This window comes from Austrofundulus limnaeus, unplaced genomic scaffold (assembly GCF_001266775.1).
Source record: "Austrofundulus limnaeus strain Quisiro unplaced genomic scaffold, Austrofundulus_limnaeus-1.0 Scaffold1964, whole genome shotgun sequence".
Classification (NCBI taxonomy): Eukaryota; Metazoa; Chordata; class Actinopteri; order Cyprinodontiformes; family Rivulidae; genus Austrofundulus; species Austrofundulus limnaeus.
Window position 1 is genome coordinate 1 of NW_013954366.1, and position 19,381 is coordinate 19,381.

General features: G+C 38.0%; 1 protein-coding gene across 1 annotated transcript; it reads right to left on the reverse strand.

Moving 5' to 3' along the window:
* Positions 1 to 379: 379 nt before the first annotated feature.
* On the reverse strand, positions 380 to 14,867 carry LOC106536769 (low-density lipoprotein receptor-related protein 5; the record flags this gene model as incomplete). The annotated part of the gene is given in 9 exon segments (XM_014034094.1): positions 380 to 564; positions 2,373 to 2,617; positions 2,713 to 2,848; positions 3,797 to 3,950; positions 4,049 to 4,265; positions 12,881 to 13,052; positions 14,169 to 14,257; positions 14,480 to 14,698; positions 14,779 to 14,867. Coding segments are annotated over 9 exon segments (1,506 nt in total), but the record flags the coding sequence as incomplete, so codon positions are not given.
* Positions 14,868 to 19,381: the final 4,514 nt, after the last annotated feature.

Sequence of the window (19,381 nt, forward strand, 5' to 3'; positions counted from 1 at the left end):
ATATATATATATCTGAGTCAGTTTTTCAGACGTTGAGCTGAACTTTGATGTGAAAGTGGCTGATAGTGGCTGATAGTCACAATATGCATTATATCATGCATACCAGGTTTTGACCAAAGCAACAACGTCAACATTCGATGATCGTGGTTTAAAACTTGGACATAAAAGATGGTGAGTGACGCTTCAAGGAAGGGGAAGCCTATAATAATGAGTTATCAGCTGCCAGGAAAAAGACAAAGACGAGCTATACTGATGCAGTAAGAGAGGACATGGAGTTGGACAAAGTGAGATGAAGATGGATGACCTGCTGTAGAGACCCCTAAAGAGGGAACAGCCTAAAGAAGGAGGAGAAGATGGTGGTTAAAGTGTAAAAACCTACCTTGCATGTTGGTGCTTTCAATCATACAAGTATCTAGATCGATCCAGTAGATTCGATGGTCCACATAATCAATGGTCAGTCCATTGGCACGCCCCACTTTGTCCACCAGGGTTGTGATGGTGGTACCGTCCATATAGGCTCTGGCTATACGAGGTCGGCCTCCCCATTCTGTCCAGTACATGTAGCTGTACAGACAAAACACTGCTCAAGAATGGAAAGCACAAAGTGTGTCACTAAAGCAGAGAAATATTTATTTAACTGAGTCATTTCTTTTGGATGGAGCACATCTTTTTTTCGTAATCGTGAATCTTGTCAAAGACAACTTTGCTTTTATTGCCAGCGTGCTTATATAATGATACAGATGTTTTTAGACAACTTGTTGAAAGATCTGAGCAATGACGTCCTGACAGCACAGAGAAGTCAGTGACACACTGGCTGGCTGGCGCACACATCTAACATTTACAGAAGCAAACTCACAAACAGGCAGGTTGTGGGATGTGGTGTTTAGGGATGATTTGGTTGAAGATGATAATGCCTGTTTTGGTAAACAAATCTCACAGAAGATTTCCTCTCAAACCATTTAAATTTCCAGTTTCTTATAAATTGCTTTGTGTTCTCACCTGACTGGGGAAATACCACTTTAACTTCCTACTAACTGGTTGGTTTTCAGTCACACATAAAGTTAACACTATAAACATTTTGTTGCAGTGAACTCCCACCACAAAAAACAGTTTTAGAGCTGACAAGTCTTTGCTTTTAGTTTGAAGCTGATGAGAGCGGTGATTTTATTTTGAAGGTAAGTATGTGGTGTTTAAGCCAGCACCTCACTGAGCTGAAGTACAGCGTTTGCAAGAGAGTCTCCAAATAAATCTTGAAATATTCACAGAGTTTCTGTATTTGCTTGTGAGAGTTTTACAGGAAGACTTTATTGGAGGCCCAGCAAAGACCACCCATCATGTTCTGGCTATTTTTCCAATGTTTGGGTTAGGGCTGGGCGGTATGACCTCAAATTCATATCACGGTAAAAATTGAATCCCTTCATGGTAACTGTATATATCACGGTAGAAAATTATCATAAAAAGCAAAGATATTGTAATATTTAGAGCATTTTTTTTTATCAAACCCAGCATTTTTGCTTTAGTGCAAAAGAACATAACAGAAGTACAAAATAATATTTTTTATATACTGTATTTCAAAATGGTTTTAACAACAAACAAAAACGTGTCTCAAATATTCAACAATATCAAGATAAAATGGATGTTATAACCAGTACTTCAAGTAAAATGAGTCATTTAGACATAGAAAAATCCTAAGTTGGCATAAGTTGACTAAAACGTTACAGTGTGACAGGACCTTAAGCGGCTTAAGCTGCACATAGTCCTGTCATAAAATAATTTCAGATAACTGGAATTTAAGTGTGGTGAAGCAAAATAAATGTAATATCTGCCTGCCATACCATGAGCTTCTGCCTGTTGAATTTATCATTTGAACTGAAGATGGATTTATGACTGGACAAACATCCACATCTTTTTTTCATCTCTGTCGGTAACAATACATAAAAAAACAAGTTTTTTTCTATGACAACTTGGGTGTAAAAAAACTATGGTTGTTAAAGCTTCGCTCTGCGTGACGTGCAGCGGGAGGGAGGAAATGATCCCGCGACACGACGTAACTTTTCTACATGGGGAGGGAGAAATTTTGAGGATTTATTTTCTCTATACGTGTTTTAAAACACTATATTTATACATTTACTTTCAGAATATTTCGAACTCCTCCTGCTCAGTCGTCTCTGCACTTGCAGCCATGTTGACACAGGTGCGATGGCGTAACTGATGACAGAACAGTAGAGGGTAAATTTCTACCATAGGCCAACTTCATACCGTTTCTACTGTCTATAGCATACAATGCGCAGCCCTAGTTTGGGTTAAAATAATTTCAAATGCTCAATGTTTTGCATCTTTTGTTAGCACAGTGTTTTAAGTAAGTGTCCTACCCATTAGCTGGATCCAGTGCTAGTGATCGTGGGTTATCCAGGGAGCGTGGGTTTTCAAGGTCCTTACAGACAAGAACCTGTCGGTACTGTCCGTCCAACCGGGCCACCTCGATGCGGTTAGTTCCTGTGTCTGCCCAAAAGATGTTACGACCTATCCAGTCCACAGCCATGCCTTCTGGGTAGTCCAGTCCAAACTCTATGACATGTTCCACAGAGCTGCCGTTCAGATACGCTCTGCTGATTTTCTGAAGGGAAGACAAACGGAAATACACAAACAATAAATAATCTTTCCTTTCAATACATTTAAAAAGGTAAATTCTTTTCTGCAGCTTGGACACACCTTTGCCTGTATGTCCGTCCAGTATATTCTCTTTTCAGAAACATCGGAACCAAGAGCTGAGGCCTCTTTGACTCCAGTCAGGGGAATGGCCACGTCATTGCTGTTTGTACCCAAAGAAATGCTACGAATGCTATCCCTGAAGATAAAATGGAAACAAAGACAAGAATTAAAAAAATAAACAAAAACAAGCTTGGATTGTCATCACAAGTCACAACAAGGATGTTCAAAAAGTTGATCATGAGCCAAAAGATACAGTTCACCAAACACAAACTGTATCGTTTAATATTTTAAAACTGTAATTATTAACTTAAATAAAATTAAATAACTTTATAAGCATCTATATCATCAACTAATGGAATTACTATTCTAAATATTAAAAAAATGAGGGGCCAGTATTTCTTGAAGGAACAAATACGGCTACTTGTACTGTTAGTGGCCATATTGAATCAAGTTGACTCCAAAAGTTAACCAGTTAAAGATGTACATCCAATGCTTGCTGTAGAAAAGTTGTAATAAAATGAGATCATTTGGTAAGAGACAAACACAAAAACAGAGAGGTGAAGATGAAAACAATCTGGCATTAAAGTACCTGTGACATGCATATTCACGAAATACAAAAAGTCAAAGACAATATATTTATATTTAAAGACACTAGGCATAATACACATGATTTGACCCACTATGTCACATAACTGGCATATTTCTTTTGAATTTTGCTCAGCTAAAGTGAAACAGGAAGTGACATCAAAGGGGAACTCTTTGAGAAAGAAAACTCTCTGGTCTTTGTTTATTCAAACAATATTATTTGAACTACGACTCTTCCTCATCTCTCTATGATAGTGATTAAAATAATCTGAAAAAAAAAATCTGATTCATCTCTCCAGTCTGTGTTGTTAGCCATTTTAGCAACACTCTGTTTACATTCAGATATTCCCCTTTGACGGCACTTCCTGTTACTTCACATGGGAATATCTCAACAACTGGTCATCTCAGCGGCATGAAATCTTTTTTACAATGTTATCTTTCCAAAAATACATTCATATTTATTATAAAAAATTGATGTCACAGGGACTTTAAGGCGTACCTGTTGGTGAAGAGCAGAAAGGCTTCAGGCACCACGCAGGTCTTAAGGTCTGAGAGGAGCTCCAGCCCCATGGGGCAGGCACAGCGGACTGCCTGCTGACACCAAAAACACAGATGGCTGCATCCTCCGTTATCCACTGCACAGCCGTTTGTACCTAGAAACACATTCATGTATTTTAGCATTTTTTAACTGTTTCTTTTATTTTGCTTCGCACATTTGTTTAAAAGCTCCAGAAACCTCAGCGTGTCTTACCATATGTCTGTGTGACTTTAGTAGCTTTCAGCCCCATTAAATCTGGCAGCTGATCGATGATGATCTCTCGCACGGCAGTGGTTTTGTGGACACGCTCAATGCTGCGCCTCTGCCAGTCGGTCCAGTAGATGTAATCACCCAGTAGCGTAAAACCAAAGATGTGATGCAGCTTGTCTTCAAGTAAAGTCTGTCTGTTACTGCCGTTCACATCGATCACCTGAAGAAAAATTAAAAAATAAAAAGTTTAAAATAAAACATAAAAATGTAATGACAAAAAAAAATGGAAAGTTTAAAAAAAATTGTATTTGAAATTTTGAATTTAATGCGAGTAAATCACAACATGGACTATTATTGAATAGTTGAGTTTTGCTGCCATCACAGAAAACATCCAATTTTTTGTGGAGTTCCACAAGGCTTAATTTTAGGCCTTTTTCTGTTTTCACTTTACCTACTTCTGCTTGGTTCCATACTAAGAAAACACGGTGTTTCATTTCATTTTTTTAAAGATGATAGTCAGATTTATATACCTCTTAAAGACGGATGCAATGTCTAATAAAAGGGGACTGGATTACTATAATTCTTTATTATCTGGGCATCCAAAAAACTCTTTAAGAAGTCTTCAGTTAATCCAAAATGCTGCTGCTAAGGTTTTAATGAGAGTTGGAAGATCATTTTTCTCCAGTTTTAGCTTCTCTCCACTGGCTCCCTGTCAAATTCAGAATAGAATTTAAAATATTACTCCTAACATACAAAACTCTTAACAACCAATCTCCATCATATATTAAACATCTTATTGTTCCATACTTTCCTAACAGAGCACTTCGCTCTCAGACTGCAGGTTTACTTGTGGTTCCTGGAGTTTCTAAAAGTAGAATGGGAGGCAGAGCTTTCAGTTATCAAGTTCCTCTTATGGAACCAACTTCCAGTTTCTGTCCATGAGGCTGACTGTCTACTTTTAAGTTTAGACTGAAGACTTTCCTTTTTGATAAATCCTATAATTAGACTTAGGTTTCCTGAATTATTCTTCATTTCTGCTGCTATAGACTTAGACTGCTGGAGCACAAACTGAGCACATTTCCTCACTCTGCTGTTGTCTTTAGTCTCTCTTCTCTATGTTTATTGTAATTATTTCTATCATGTTTTTTCTTTGTCTCTTCCAGAAGAAGGTGCACCTGGACCAGTCCTGGACCAGTTCTTCTCTGTTTGTCTGTGTCTCTTTCCCGTCCTCCAACCAGCCGGTCGAGGCAGATGGCCGCCTGTCCTGAGCCTGGTTCTGCTGGAGGTTTCTTCCTGATWAGCAGGGAGTTTTTCCTCTCCAACCTTTGCTCAGGATGGGAGACTGTGATGAAGTGACTCAACGCAGCCTGCTGGTTTCTTCTTTATTCTTTTTATGTACAATGCCCTGAGACAACGTATGTTGTGACTTGGCGTTATATAAATAAACTTGAACTTAATAATCTTATTATTACTGTAGGACTGGATGGCACTTAAATTTGTTTTAATTTTAATGCAAATAAGCACACCAGAGGGTTCACTCCTGTGATTAAAGCCTCCTCTGAATGACTCTCAAGTACTACCACATTCATTTGTAGCTCAGCATCTGTAACATTGACTGAGTTATAGCCATTTTTAAGCTGGTAAGGTTAATTAGATGTAGCAGCCATCTTGAATTGGACTGAATCTGTCAAAAATTGATGAACATATTTTATGAAACTAGCGTCCATTCATTATTTTTACCCACTTATTCTATTTGGGGTCACTGGTGCCCATGTCCAGCAGTCATTCAGTGAGAGACAAGGTACAACCTAGACACGTCTCCAGTTCATCACAGAGACAAACAACTATTCTCTCACTCATACCAAGGGACTATTTAGTTACCAGTTAGCCTAACATTCATGTTTTTGGTCTGTGGAACTGGAAGGAAAATGAAGTACCTGGAAAATTAACATGCACAGAGCTGTAAAGCAACAGAAGGAAAAAAAACTTTGTTTATTTACTTTAGAAATTTTGGTTATCTATACTTTACTTGGATATTTATTTTTCAGACTACCTTTTACTTCTACTCCTTACAATTTCACACAATAATCTGTACTTTCTTTTTTGTACTTTCTTACCTTACATCTTAAAAAGTAAGAAGTAGAAAGTTGTTATTTCATCTTTGCTTGTTTTCATTCTGGCTTGTTATTGTAAAAAAAAAAAAAATCCTGTCCAGACAGAGTAAATTTAACTGGTTGGATGAGAAGTATAAATATAAACCATTTTGACACCCTTTTAGGGGGGTCACCTTGCAATAAATGCTATTTTGTACAATCTGCTCACTTTTACTGAATACTTAAGCACATATTATGTAAAAAATTTACTTTTGATACTAAAGTACAGTAAATATCAGATACTTTAATACCTTTACTCAAGTAATATTCTTAGAGAAGACTAACTTTTACCAAAATAATTTTCTGGTAAGATGCTTGTACTTTGACTCAAGTATTACTTTGAAGTACTTTATACAAGACTGCCCACACGTGCCTGGAGAAAACATGCAAACTGCACCCAGAAAGGTCCTCATGTGGGATTCAATCCAACAAACTTCTTGGATGTTATAGCTCTAACTGAAATATGCAATTTTTCTTTTTTACCATTTCACGATGGATGCCAAAGCTAGCTGACCTTAGGTAATACAAAAATATCTATAATATAGAACAGATATCGGGCTAAAACCTTTGTGCAGTATTACTTGATACACACACTGCACACTGATTATGCAGAGCTTTATTTAACATGTTACCACTAACTCCTTGCATCAACATGGTTTGGTAGTAAAATATATCAAGAACCCCTGGATATTTTTTTAATAAAACTTAGAAAATAATCATTAGGTGACTCCTTTTGGTCCTTTTGAATCCCTGATTCAAGGTGCCTGCTTCAATTAACTGACCTCTGAAAACACAAACGAGGGTATAACTCAATCAGTTTCAGTGAGCTAAAATTTGGTGAGACAACACAAACGATAGTTAACAGATCACACCATATTATTTCATAAGATTGTTTGTTTTGGTTTGGTTGTTTCACTGAAACACCTGCAAATTCATTAGTTCTCACGATAAAATGATTTTATTTTTAAATTCTGGTTTGAAAGGTGGCGAGCGATATACACATTTATTTAGTCATCCAACATTAACTTAGGCATTCACAATATTGCAAAGTGATTTTTTTTTTTGTTCGATTCAACATAGATGTAGAAAATGTGAATGTGGACTAATGGTGTTGATGCTGTGACGGACAGCTGTGAATGCCAGTTTTTACTTTGTAAAGGCTCATTTAAATATCCATTCAGGGACAGGGGTGAACAAACAGAACAACATTCACTTTGATGGGCCTCCGATCCAAAGGGGAGCCTGACCCTTCAAAAGAACCGATTCATTCATCAAAGTGACAACATTAGACATGGCTATCTGAGTGAAAAGATGCAGAGGGACTCCCTTTCTCCTGCCTCCCTTTCTCTCATACTCACTCTTTATCTTAGCTTGTTTTGTTAAACCAAGAATTAGGCACAGAGATGGGGATTTTCTCTCCCACAGTCTAACGCTTTTTTGTTAGCAAGAATGAATCATTTCTTGATGGACAAGCGAGGTACAAAAACACAAAAACAGAAAGGAAAGCAAACAGAAAAGTAACAAAGATCTCTGTGGACACGCAGGGAGAAGTCAGACCGTCACAGGACAGTTTGCATACGCTCACACATGGAGATTCACCAGGAAACATATTGAAAAGTACAGAGTAAAAAAAAAAAAACAGAAAAAAAAAAACAGAAAGAGCCCGTCCCCAACCTCGAAGACAAATCAGACGTGAACTGGGATCTGCTTTGACTCGAGCTTCAACTTGTTTCCATTTTCAATCACTTGTCACATTTTATGCCAGAGTTTTTTTAGACTAAGGTTGTCATAATTAGCTGTGAAGTCACAAGTTATTTTATGTTCCTATACTTTTCTCAAATTATGTCTGCTGGGTAAGGGTGTAACTGTATGCTTAAATCACAGTTTGGTACAGAAGGGGATAAAAAAAAGCAAATGTCACAAACTAGTCCTCCCTTTCCCACTTTTTAAATCTAACAACTCTTTTAGAAGTCAAATCAAACTCGTTAATAAAGAGTAATTAGCTGTGGCAGCTATTTTGAACTGAAATTACTCCAAAACTTACTCAGTTGTTGATATATGTCTAGTAATTACACACACTAAAACAGACAAAAACATGATCGTCTTTCAGCTTTTTGCCAGAATTCCCAACACAAACATCACAAATGCGTACTTGGAGCAAAATCAATGTGACTGTAACTAGACATATATGGATTTTCTTCAAGTTTCCTCTCAATTTTGAGTTCCCCACAAGTTAACGTAACATTTTGTGCTGGAGCTGCAGAACTAAAACACAAGTAAGTACAGGAGCTACTGAAGCAAGGTCTGAGGCTTTGAGCAGGGGAAATTCCAGGATATAAATCTACTTATATATCACTTCACACATAACCCCCGCCCTCCACACACACAGATTTATCACGTGCCTCAACACTGTAACTGAACAAATCCAACACTTTTATATGTATCCGAGTGTGTGCAAACACTTCACAAAGCAACACGTGTCAAAGCAACTCTAGTGGAAATTTTAGATGCCTTTTACCCCCTCCACAGTCAGGAAGGTGGAGGAAGGCTCAGATTTCAGTGAAGAGAAAGAACCAAAAAAGGTCAAAGTAGGGCTGCTTGATTATAGAAAAAAAAAGATCAGAATTAAAGGGCTGTTAGTGAGGAGAAAACACAAAGTTGTCTCCAATCTGTGCAACAGAATGCGAATGTGTGTGTGCCTGGGTGACATGTATGTAGTGTTTCTGTACTCAAAAAGTCCAGAAGGTCCTGCTCACATTTCTTGCACTAATCCTCTTCAGTTACCAGACTGTGATCTCGCACTAAATACATGTGTGAATGAACCATAATACGGGCCAATATGGAAGACTGAAATTTTGCTACTATCACAAAAAACATACTCTTTTTGGGGAGTCCTACAAGGCTCAGTTTTAGGCCCTCTTCTGTTTTCACTGTACGCCTTTGTGAGTGGTTCTATACTAAGAAAACACAGTGTTTTGTTTTGACTCGAACAACCAACCATCTGAGGTTGACTAGAACACTTGAGTCTTCATTTGTTTGATAGTCTGAACAACAATATGTCTCAATCCTTGATGTAAGACCTTCAACTTGAACTGAGGTGAACCAATATGGACAGCTGAAGTGAAAAAAAAGTGCTTTTTTTTTTTTTTTACCTTAAATCATGTCAGTTAGATAATTAACCTATAATTCAACAAAAATGCAACTCAGCTGGATCTGAACCATGTTAATGTCATAATAATTATCATAATATGACGCCTTGAGGTTGAGTCATGCTCAAGTGCATTTTAGGCCCTTTCATGAAACAATTCAGTGAAAAGGCCTATGGTCAAATTAATTAAGTTATCAATTTATCACACTTTTACTATGTCTGTGTGAGTTATTAAAACGTCTTACAAACTTGACAACATTTATTAAAACTTTCAGGAAGTGATTACTAGAACTACATCTGATTAACTTTAGAATATAGCCTAATGTGGACCTGGCATAACACTGGTATGAAAAGTGGTGGGTATAATTCGTACAAATTTATCTAGCGTTAATGCTCCTTCAATAAATGCTAGGAATTTAACTTGGTCTGTAATCAATCTGAGCAAGAAGGTTTCCGTAACAAAAATTTAGGAAAATGCGCTGACTGGAAGTTACGTCCAATATTTATGCAGGGCATGGTGAATAGTAGGAATAAAGTGGATAAAAAAGGTTAAATTGTAGAAAAAAATCCCCCCAAAGACCCTTGAGATGGGTCCTTTCAGTTTGACAAAGGGTGGGAGAAAGGGTGAGCTAGAGGAGCCATCCTTTTTTAGTTGCTGAGCATTCAGCCAGAAAACTGTTTTGTTGCACTCCCTTCCTCTCTATGCTACCATAAAGTGTGCGAACACAAGCAAATGGTTAAAAATAAGGTTACCCAGCAACAAGAACGCCACAGCAATCACTGAAACATTACAACTAACAAAATCTGAAAAATAACAGAGAAAATGTTGGTGGGAAAATAAAAGCTTTAAGTGAAAAACAGTGTGACAAATGAAATAGAAAAGAGACATGGAAAATGTTGCCATGGGGGAAGGGGAGTTCAACAAGGGGTAACCACCCGACGTCCTCCGTTACTGAGCGATCTGAATAGTGAATGTTTGTAGTTTTTTAGAGGAGTGTTTTTGAACAGGAACACAAACAAACCTTAATGTTTTGGGTGCAAATAATCTAAGTGGGTAGGAGTTAAACTGTAAAATCTTTGATAGTGGTCTTTCTTGTGCCTAAATGCAGCCACAGACCTAATTAAGCTGGTTGGATCTGTCTCATCCCTGGTTGTTCTACTTGAAATTTATTTTGTAATTAATTAAAAAATAATCAAGCTGGGCTCTTCCTATGGCCGTGTATTGGCAAGAATTTGGCGATATGATACATATCATAACAGAGAAGTCATGATACGATATATCACAATATATTGCGATACTGAAGGCAAGGAGATATATTGCGATTTTTTTTTATCAAAAATTCTATTAAATAAAAACTCAGTTTGTTTTGTATGTCTTTTATTAGTTTCATATTTCTTATTTCATCCATGTTTTCAATTATTAGACTAAATTTGCTAATACATAGTTTAAAATATATTTGTGGCAGCTTTTAGATTTTAATATTAATTTGCTATAACAATACTGTCACCCAACACACTTAACAATAGCCTATATGTTGTCATAAAGTTCAGTAAACGAATGATAAGAAGCTGCTGCACAGAGTTTCTGGGATCAGCTGACCTGCACTCAGAACGTGATTTGCATACCAGTAGTGGGTCTAAGTCATATACAGTACAGCAGGGCAGGTCCCGAAGAAAACCAGTAAAGAAATGGAGAAGCTAAACAACACAGCTAAATCTTTTACAACAAAACCATTTTTGAAACAAACACGGCAGGAAAAACTTAAAGTATAAGGACTTGGACACAATCAGCTGGACAATGAGAGCAGCAGACAAAGTTTTTTGTCACGGGGCATCTTGAGTGGGGAGCGCCTAAACTCGAGGAGCAAGACGCATGCCTGCCTGCCTTCTGTAACGTGATGGCTGACTATAGTTGGAAAAAAGAGCGCACAAATCACTTAATTTGGCTTAAAATAGAGGCATTCTGACAAATAAGAAACTGTTCGTAACCTTACCTCAGCTTAGAAGGCAGAGGGTATCGGTCTTTTCCGTTCAGATTCGCTATCGGTGCATGAAGCTAATGTTTACTCACAATGCTAATGCTATCATTACTCTCTGGCACCTTAGGAGTGGAGGAGCCACATGGCTAGCTCACTACTGCCAACCAGGGGTCAGAGGCTGAACTACAACATTAAAATGAACCCTTGGTAGGAAAATTGACATTTTAAACCTTAATTAAAAATTGATACAGGGCTTTAGATAATAGAATCAGTATCGGGAAATAAAATATTGCGATATTTCAGTGTATCGATATTTCCTTACATCCCTAACACTTCCTGCCCCTTTTTGTTTTGACCACGACAGGTGCTAATGAAGTAAAGGCCTAAATATATGTATTATACAGCATCGGGTTCAAAAGTGCCCGGCAGCTGGAGATTTTTGCCGTGTAAAATCTGAATTTAGATGCATTTTTATGAGGTACTTAGCCTTGACCCTTGCCTTCCTACGTAGCTCCGCTCAATTCTAGTTTCCCTTCACTGCTCCGTCTGGGATTTCTCCCATAGACAAGGATTTCTTCAGGAGAATTTTCGTCCAGGCCAATCAGAGAACAGAAAGTTGATTTTCTGCACAGTGTCTGCTTGTAGTTTATTTTACCTGGGCCAATCAACAAACAGAAGGCGGAGTTTTGAACTTTGTTGATTTTCTGCACAGTGTCTGCTTGTAGTTTATTTTACCTGGGCCAATCAGCAAACAGAAGGAGGAGTTTTGAACGACGTCGATTTTCTGCGCAGTGTCTGCTAGTTTAGCAATGGCAGTGGAGGAAGTGAATGAAGCCAGTCTGTGTTGATAGGGCTTCCGAATTAAATTAAATTTGTCTGACAAAGCAGCAGCTCTCATTTACAGCCGTCTCGTTCAGCTCGGTACTTTTCTCCTCTCAGTAAGGTTGTTTACAGCGCACGCGATTTCCGGTTAGCTTCTTAGCTTAGCCTCCTTCACAGCGACATACTGTACGTCACGGCCAACCAATCCAATCATTTTAAACTTGAACAGAGGCCACGCCTCCAGCAAGAATCGCTTCTCTATAGCAGAGAGTCCAGACCCTCATACGAAGCAAATTGAAGGACAAGGGTCTGAATTTTACTGCTAGATGCAGTAGGAATTCTCAGTCGAACAGACTGCGGTGAAGTTGATGAACTCTCATAAAATGAAGGTTCCTCTAAAAGAAATAATATAGGAGAGGAAAGATGGACAACCTCCTTAACCAATCAGACTATGTAGGTTCTAATGTGTTTCAACCAATGAGAATGCAGAATACTGCTGTGTGTACCGCCCACTTAATAGCTTTAGCTTTAACAACTTTCAGCTTCAACAAAGAACAAAGTCATTTAGCATTCATACATTTCCACAGAAAGGGTAATTTATCTAGAGGTAATTTTCAGCAGTGACATTTGCCAAACTCTGTCTTTTTTAATGCAGTTCATATTTCTTAAAATTATCTAGCAGCTCAAAATAAAAAGAATACGTAGATGCTGCGCAGAAAGCTTAGAGATGTACCTCTATCTTGTCCGTTTTAGCATCTCCCCAGTAAAGCTTTCTTGCTTCGTAGTCTAGAGCGAGTCCATTGGGCCAGCCAAGAGAACTGTTGAGCAGGACCACCCTGTCGGTTCCATCCAGGTTTGCTCGCTCGATCTTAGGATGCTCACCCCAGTCGGTCCAGTACATGTAACTGTGCGAGACGGAAGAAATGAGGGGAGAGAGAAGTTAGATCACCATCAAGGTAAGAGCTTGTATCCTCGGAGCCGCTGTTAAGTACAGTTAGTAATTTCTCCTGTTTAGAGTGAATTTTAAAGTCTTCACCTTCATTACATTTTGTTAAACACAAACCATCTCTTTCTTTTCTTTACCCGCTTTTCTATGCAGGGTCGAGGGGAAGTGGAGGGCCCATCTTACATCCTAAACAGGTCTCAGTCCATCTCAGAGACAGAGATGGTTAGAACCATTCACACGTTCACTTACATCTAGGGACAATTTAGAGTTACCAATGAAACTAATATCTGTGTTTTGTCTCATGGTAGGAAACCAGAGCACCTGAAAAAAAACAAAAAAAAACACCTGCACGGGGGGCACAGAAACAAGACTGTGGATCACCAAAAAGAAAAGAAAAAAAAAACTATATCCACAGTAAACCACAGCGGAAGCAGCTACATGTTGTGGGGTCAATTCAGTTGGAACTGGGGTTTTAGTCTAGGTGGATGGACTTATAAAGTTTCAAATATCTGTTTATTTTGGTCTAAAACTTCAGACGTCTGTTAGAAAACTGAAGGGAAATTTCGTATTTTCAAAACGGCCACATCAAGGTCAACAAAAGGACAGCTTCACCAAAAGAAAGCAAAGGTTTTGTAAAGTCCTAACCAGAGTTTGGACATCAAGCTATGTGGTGATCCAGTGCAGTCTGTGCACAAGAGATGTCTGCACAATTTGACGGATTTGAACTTTAAGGAAAAGTGGATAATTTATTATTGTATCAAGGTGTGGTTGGAATTAAATCAGAAGGTGATTCAACTAATCATTGGCTTCAGAATGAAAAAAAGGTTTCAAATAAATAGCTTAACATGATTTCATTTTTTATATTTTTAGCATCATCGTAACATTTTATAACTACTTCTAAAGATGGAAAATAGATTAATTTTATTCTCTAACTGTACCTTGGTGCTGAAATAAAAAATTATCTCAAAGTTATTAAATCCAAGTACCGTACCTGTATGTTTCCTTTAGTTAGATAAAGAGCCACAAACTCTCCAACAAATAAATAAATAAATACTGTATAATCTTTGACACTAACCCATTCACAGGATCCAAAACGATAGCTCTAGGTTCATCAAGGTTCTCCGAAATCAAAATCTTCCGAAAAGTTCCATTCAGCCTGGTAACCTATATTGTCATGATATTACAAAAAAGAATAAATAAATAATACTGTTCATGTAAAGATGGATGGTCATTTAATCAAACAATAAGAACAAACAGCAGTAAGTTTGGTTGACATGTTAAGTAAAATAAGAAACAAATATTTACAACTAAGACACACACTGCAACACAGACAGTCCACGAAACCGGGACAAAACAAAACCAGACATGTGACAGTCTTGGACATACCTCAATCCGATCAGTGCCAGTGTCTGTCCAGTAAAGGTTTCTGGCCACCCAGTCCACAGCAATCCCATCAGGGTGTTTGAGCTCTGTGGAAACCAACACCACAGCATTCCTCCCATCAATGTGAGACCTCCGGATGGCCTGCACCTCGTCATCCGTCCAGTAGACAAAGCCTTCAGCTGGGTCGTAGTCTATAGCTATGGCATGGCGGATGTCACCAACCTGCATGAGTAGAGGAAACTTAATAAACAGAGAATTTCACTCAAACAAAACCAGTTTGAGCGGAGCGTGTGTGGGTTTACCTCAAGAACTATGTCAGTAAAATCTGGCAGGTCAAGAGAGATTCTCCTCAGGTCCGTTCTTCGAGCAAGCAACAGAACCTCTTCTGCCCCTGAATAAAGACATGGGCTTGATTCATTATGAAAAGAAAAATGGTAAATGGACTGTACTTATACTACTGTACTTATATAGCGCTTTTCCATCCATCCAGGATACTCAAAGTGCTTCACACTACAATCTGTGTCTTCATTTACCCATTCACACAGCACTCTATTAGGTACAAAGCTAACATATACAATCATCTATGGAGGCTAATCAGTGCCAATCACATTCATACACTGATGGGACACACATCAGAGGCATTAGGGGTGAAGTGTCCTGCCCAAGGACACAACAACTGAGACAGCTGGACAGTGGGTCGAGCCAGTGACCTTCCGGTTCCAGGACGACTCCCCAAACCACTCTGCCACAGCCGCCCCAAAAAGCATGCTGATTGTACAGATGACATGAAGAATAAATGTAGTGCATGATTATCCTTTGTTTTTATAGCAGGCTGAGTGTTGTGACCTTTAGTCAACCAAAACTTTTTTAAATTGAAGACCTAGCTGTGCAAAAGGCAAATCACAAGAAACTGCATCAACTGCAATAAATGTTTGACTCAAATGTTTGCATTTATGCATTTTGTCGGCTTCAGTCTGATAAACAAAATGGACCAGAAAAACTGCTGGACAACTGCAACGAGAGGATTTACAGTTGGATTTAAGTTATGTTAAATTTTATTTTTAATTATTCAACTTTTTTGAGATGTTTTTATTTATTAAAAATCTGATAGTAATGGGGGATTTTCAGTGTTTAGAGCACGTGTGTCAAATACAAGGCCCGCGGGCCACATGACTCCCGTGTGGCCCGCCAAAATTATCTTTTTTTTTAACTGAACATAACTTATATCAATGGTAAACTTTAAATTTATGGTTAAATGCCACAAAATTTATTTAATAAAAATAAATGAAATAAAAATAAATTAAAAAATTCCTGTTCCTGAGCTGTTGGCTTTAAGTAACTGAGCAATTTAGTTGGATAGCACAGTATTAATGTCTGAAAATAAGCTGCTTTAAAGTCACCATCAAACATAAACTAAATCTGCCATAATGCAGCTACTCACTAGAAACTCATGTGAGTAAAAATTATTTGTTTTACTTTTAATATTTATTACAGATTTAGTCAGTCATTCACTTAGTTCTTATCAGTGTTTAAAAGAGGACGTGTTAAAACTGTTTAGTCAAAGTTAAACATGAAACATCAAAGCTCATTACAAGTGGCCCTTCGAGGGCCACCATAATGCTCATGTTGCCCTCGGTGAAAATGAGTTTGACACCCCTGGTTTAGAGCATCAGAAAATGTTTCATGGGGCGATGTTTTAAAATCTTTAAAGAAACTGTGCTGCATGCAGTTTGTTGTTTCACTGTTAATACAGCAGTATTAGTCAAGAGTCAAGTTCAAGTTCAAGTTCAAGATCTTTATTATCCCCAAGGGGCAATTTGTTGTACAGCCAACAGACATAAAAACAACTAAACAAAAACATTCATACACAAAAATCACAGATGTCTGTTGAGAACTTTAACTGCTGCTGTGATAAATGAGTTTTTAAATCTATTTGTCCTACATTTGGTCAACTGGTATCTGTGTGCAGACGGGAGCAGCCTGAACTCACCATGGAGTGTGTGATCAGAGTCTGCCAGAATCAGTCTGGCCTTTTTCACTGACCTAACCTTGTGTAAAGTCAGTGAGATTTTGCAGGTCAATTCTAGCAATTCTGCTGCACATCCTGACAATCCCCAAGAGTTTGTTTTTGCTCTTGTATCTCCTACACTCTTACATGTTAAAATGCCATACCAACAGGTAAAAGTAAAGGTTTAAAAGAGACTCAATAAAACACGAATAAAACATTCTCATAAAGGTAGAATCAACATTAAAACCACAGAGCTTCCGATAAAAATACATCCTCTGATGGGCCTTCTTACATAGTAAAGGCTGAGTCACACTACAAGATTTTAAACCAGTCGGCCGATTTTCAAAGACTGAAAGAGCCCACACATGAGGATAAAAAAATCATGGATCTACCAGGTTTGGTCCTACAGTGAGTGGTGAACAGCCACACTGCAAGAGACAACACACCACACACGAAAAGAAGATTTCATTCATGAACTGTCAGATATTAAATCATGTGAGACTTCCTGAAATCTTGCGAGAATTCAGATGTCCGAGGAAAAATCTCATGTGACCTCCAGAGAGACGTGAGTTCAGAGTAAATAAACATTTGCAACAAGAAAGAAACAATGTTGATTGTCTGTGGACAATTTTTACCAGAGGAAAAACAATTCCATAGGACTTTTAACATCCAACAGACTTTCTGGTGAGTCATGACAGTTTTTGTTTGCGTCACCTCCCTTTCTGATTGGCTACACGTCTCATTCATCAGTCTGAGAGCTCGGGTGAACATACACACACTGTGATATTGGGCCAAAAAAAGCAAACGTTGAATATCCCAGATTGGAGGTCGGAGCAGTCCCAAAGTCCTTCCGAGCCGACTAGATCACTCTTAACTCACCACCCACAGCAGGAATATCTGCTATGATTATCTTTAGACCCATCACGATAATCTGGACTTCCTTAAGATTGTAGGAAGGGCAAAAATCGGCATGATTTTCTTGTAGTGTGACGCTGGCCTAAGTTAAAGTGGGCATCAAAGTTCAGTTTGTCATCCAAAACAGTTCCAAGGTATTTACACTTAACAAAAATATAAACGCCCAATGTCAAATATTTTTGCCATGGTGAGTTTACAACAGTAAATGAGCATTTGCTGACATTTTATTGTACAAACGTAATATTTCTCTTGATTTGTGTATAATTCTTATTTTTAAAACTTGCTGTCAGTGAGCAGTACTCAGTAAGTTGTTTTTTTACTCAGTGCATGTCCAGTGGGTGATCAGAAAAAATGAGCAACAGCTGGACAATCCTTAGACTGGGGTCAATAAAAGGCCACCCCAAAATGTCAATTTTGTCACATTTCATAATGCCTCAGATGACGCAAGTAATGCGGGAGCGTGCCATTGGCATGTTGAATGCAGGGATGTCTACCAGAGCAGTAACTGCAAGGAATTCCTTCAAACAGAGGACATTGAAGTTCTGGACTAGCCTGCATATTCACCAGACATGTCCCCAATAGAGCATCTTTGGGATGTTGTGGATGGGCATGTCCGGGACCGTGTTCCAGTTCCAGGCAATGTGGGTCAGCTTCACGTGGTACTCCAGGAGGAATGGAATAACATTCCACAGGCCACCATAGACAATCTGATCAACTCCATGTGAAGATGTGTTGCTCTGAGAGACACAGCTGGCGGACACATACGAAACTGAAAAAATCAAATTCCTCAACCTGACACCTATCATGTTCAAAGGAATGTCAATCCGCTACAAATGGCCATACCACAATGTTATCAATGCCGATATGAAGATCAGTAGTTACTGAGAATATATTTTGAGTTTCTCTATATGTTGTGTAACACAAATGTTCATAAAAATCTTGTATTTGACATGGGGCGTTTATATTTTTGTTAAGTGTATATTGGTTCACAACCTCAACAGCTTCACCATTAATAACCACAGGAGTGGCAACCAAAAAGTCTTTTCTAAAATCAATGACCATCTCCTTAGTTTTTGAAACGTTCAACTGTAAAAAATAAGATTCACACCATTCAGTGAAGTCTCTGACCACCGGCCCATGGTCAGGGTCATCACTGCTGAGAAGAGACAGGATGACAGAATTTAGCTGCACTTTAAATTAAAACTGTCATGTTGGAATGGAAACGATGTATTAGTTGCAGAAAGACATCAACACTGCGTACTTAAGTATTTCTTCATTTATTACAAGTCATAATGTCATCCCAATATTAATCACTAATATCGCACATTGCAGGTTTTCCTCATACCTTGCAGCCCTACTAGCATTACTTACAGAAATGCCTGTTGCCCACCGTCCTACCATGCCAGAGATTTAAATTAAGATGGTTGTTTTGGTCAAACCTTGAAAATCACACTGCTACAGTGTGTGTTGTGAATGATTGGAGTCCTTTTTGTGTTGTAATGAGGTTGATGAGCTGTAGTGGCCATACTGAATTAGACGGATTTCAAAAGTTAGAGTTCCATTAAAATTCCTTCAGTGGTTTATGAGATACTTAGCTAACAAACAAAGCTGACTCAAACAATTAAAAGTTGTTATATAGATTCTGCATGATTAGTTAGCAGTCACTGTATGTTGGGGATCTCTCTGAGGTACCAACAACAGGTGCTTTCATAAAAAGAACAAAAAGGTTGGATTGTTGAAAAACTATGAAACAGTATAATGTGTAACTATATAATTTGTTGTTCTAGAACAATTCAATGTTCTTGTTTTGCTTTGTTAACTAAAGATTACTGTTTGAATTGAGGAAAAAAGGGGCAGATATAAGATTTTTGTTCTTCTCTCTGCTTCCTTTCATTTCGTTCTGTTTGTTTTTTATTGCATATAAAATTTTGTTTTTTTAATGAAATGAATAAAATTTATGAAATGAAAAAAAAAAAAAAAAA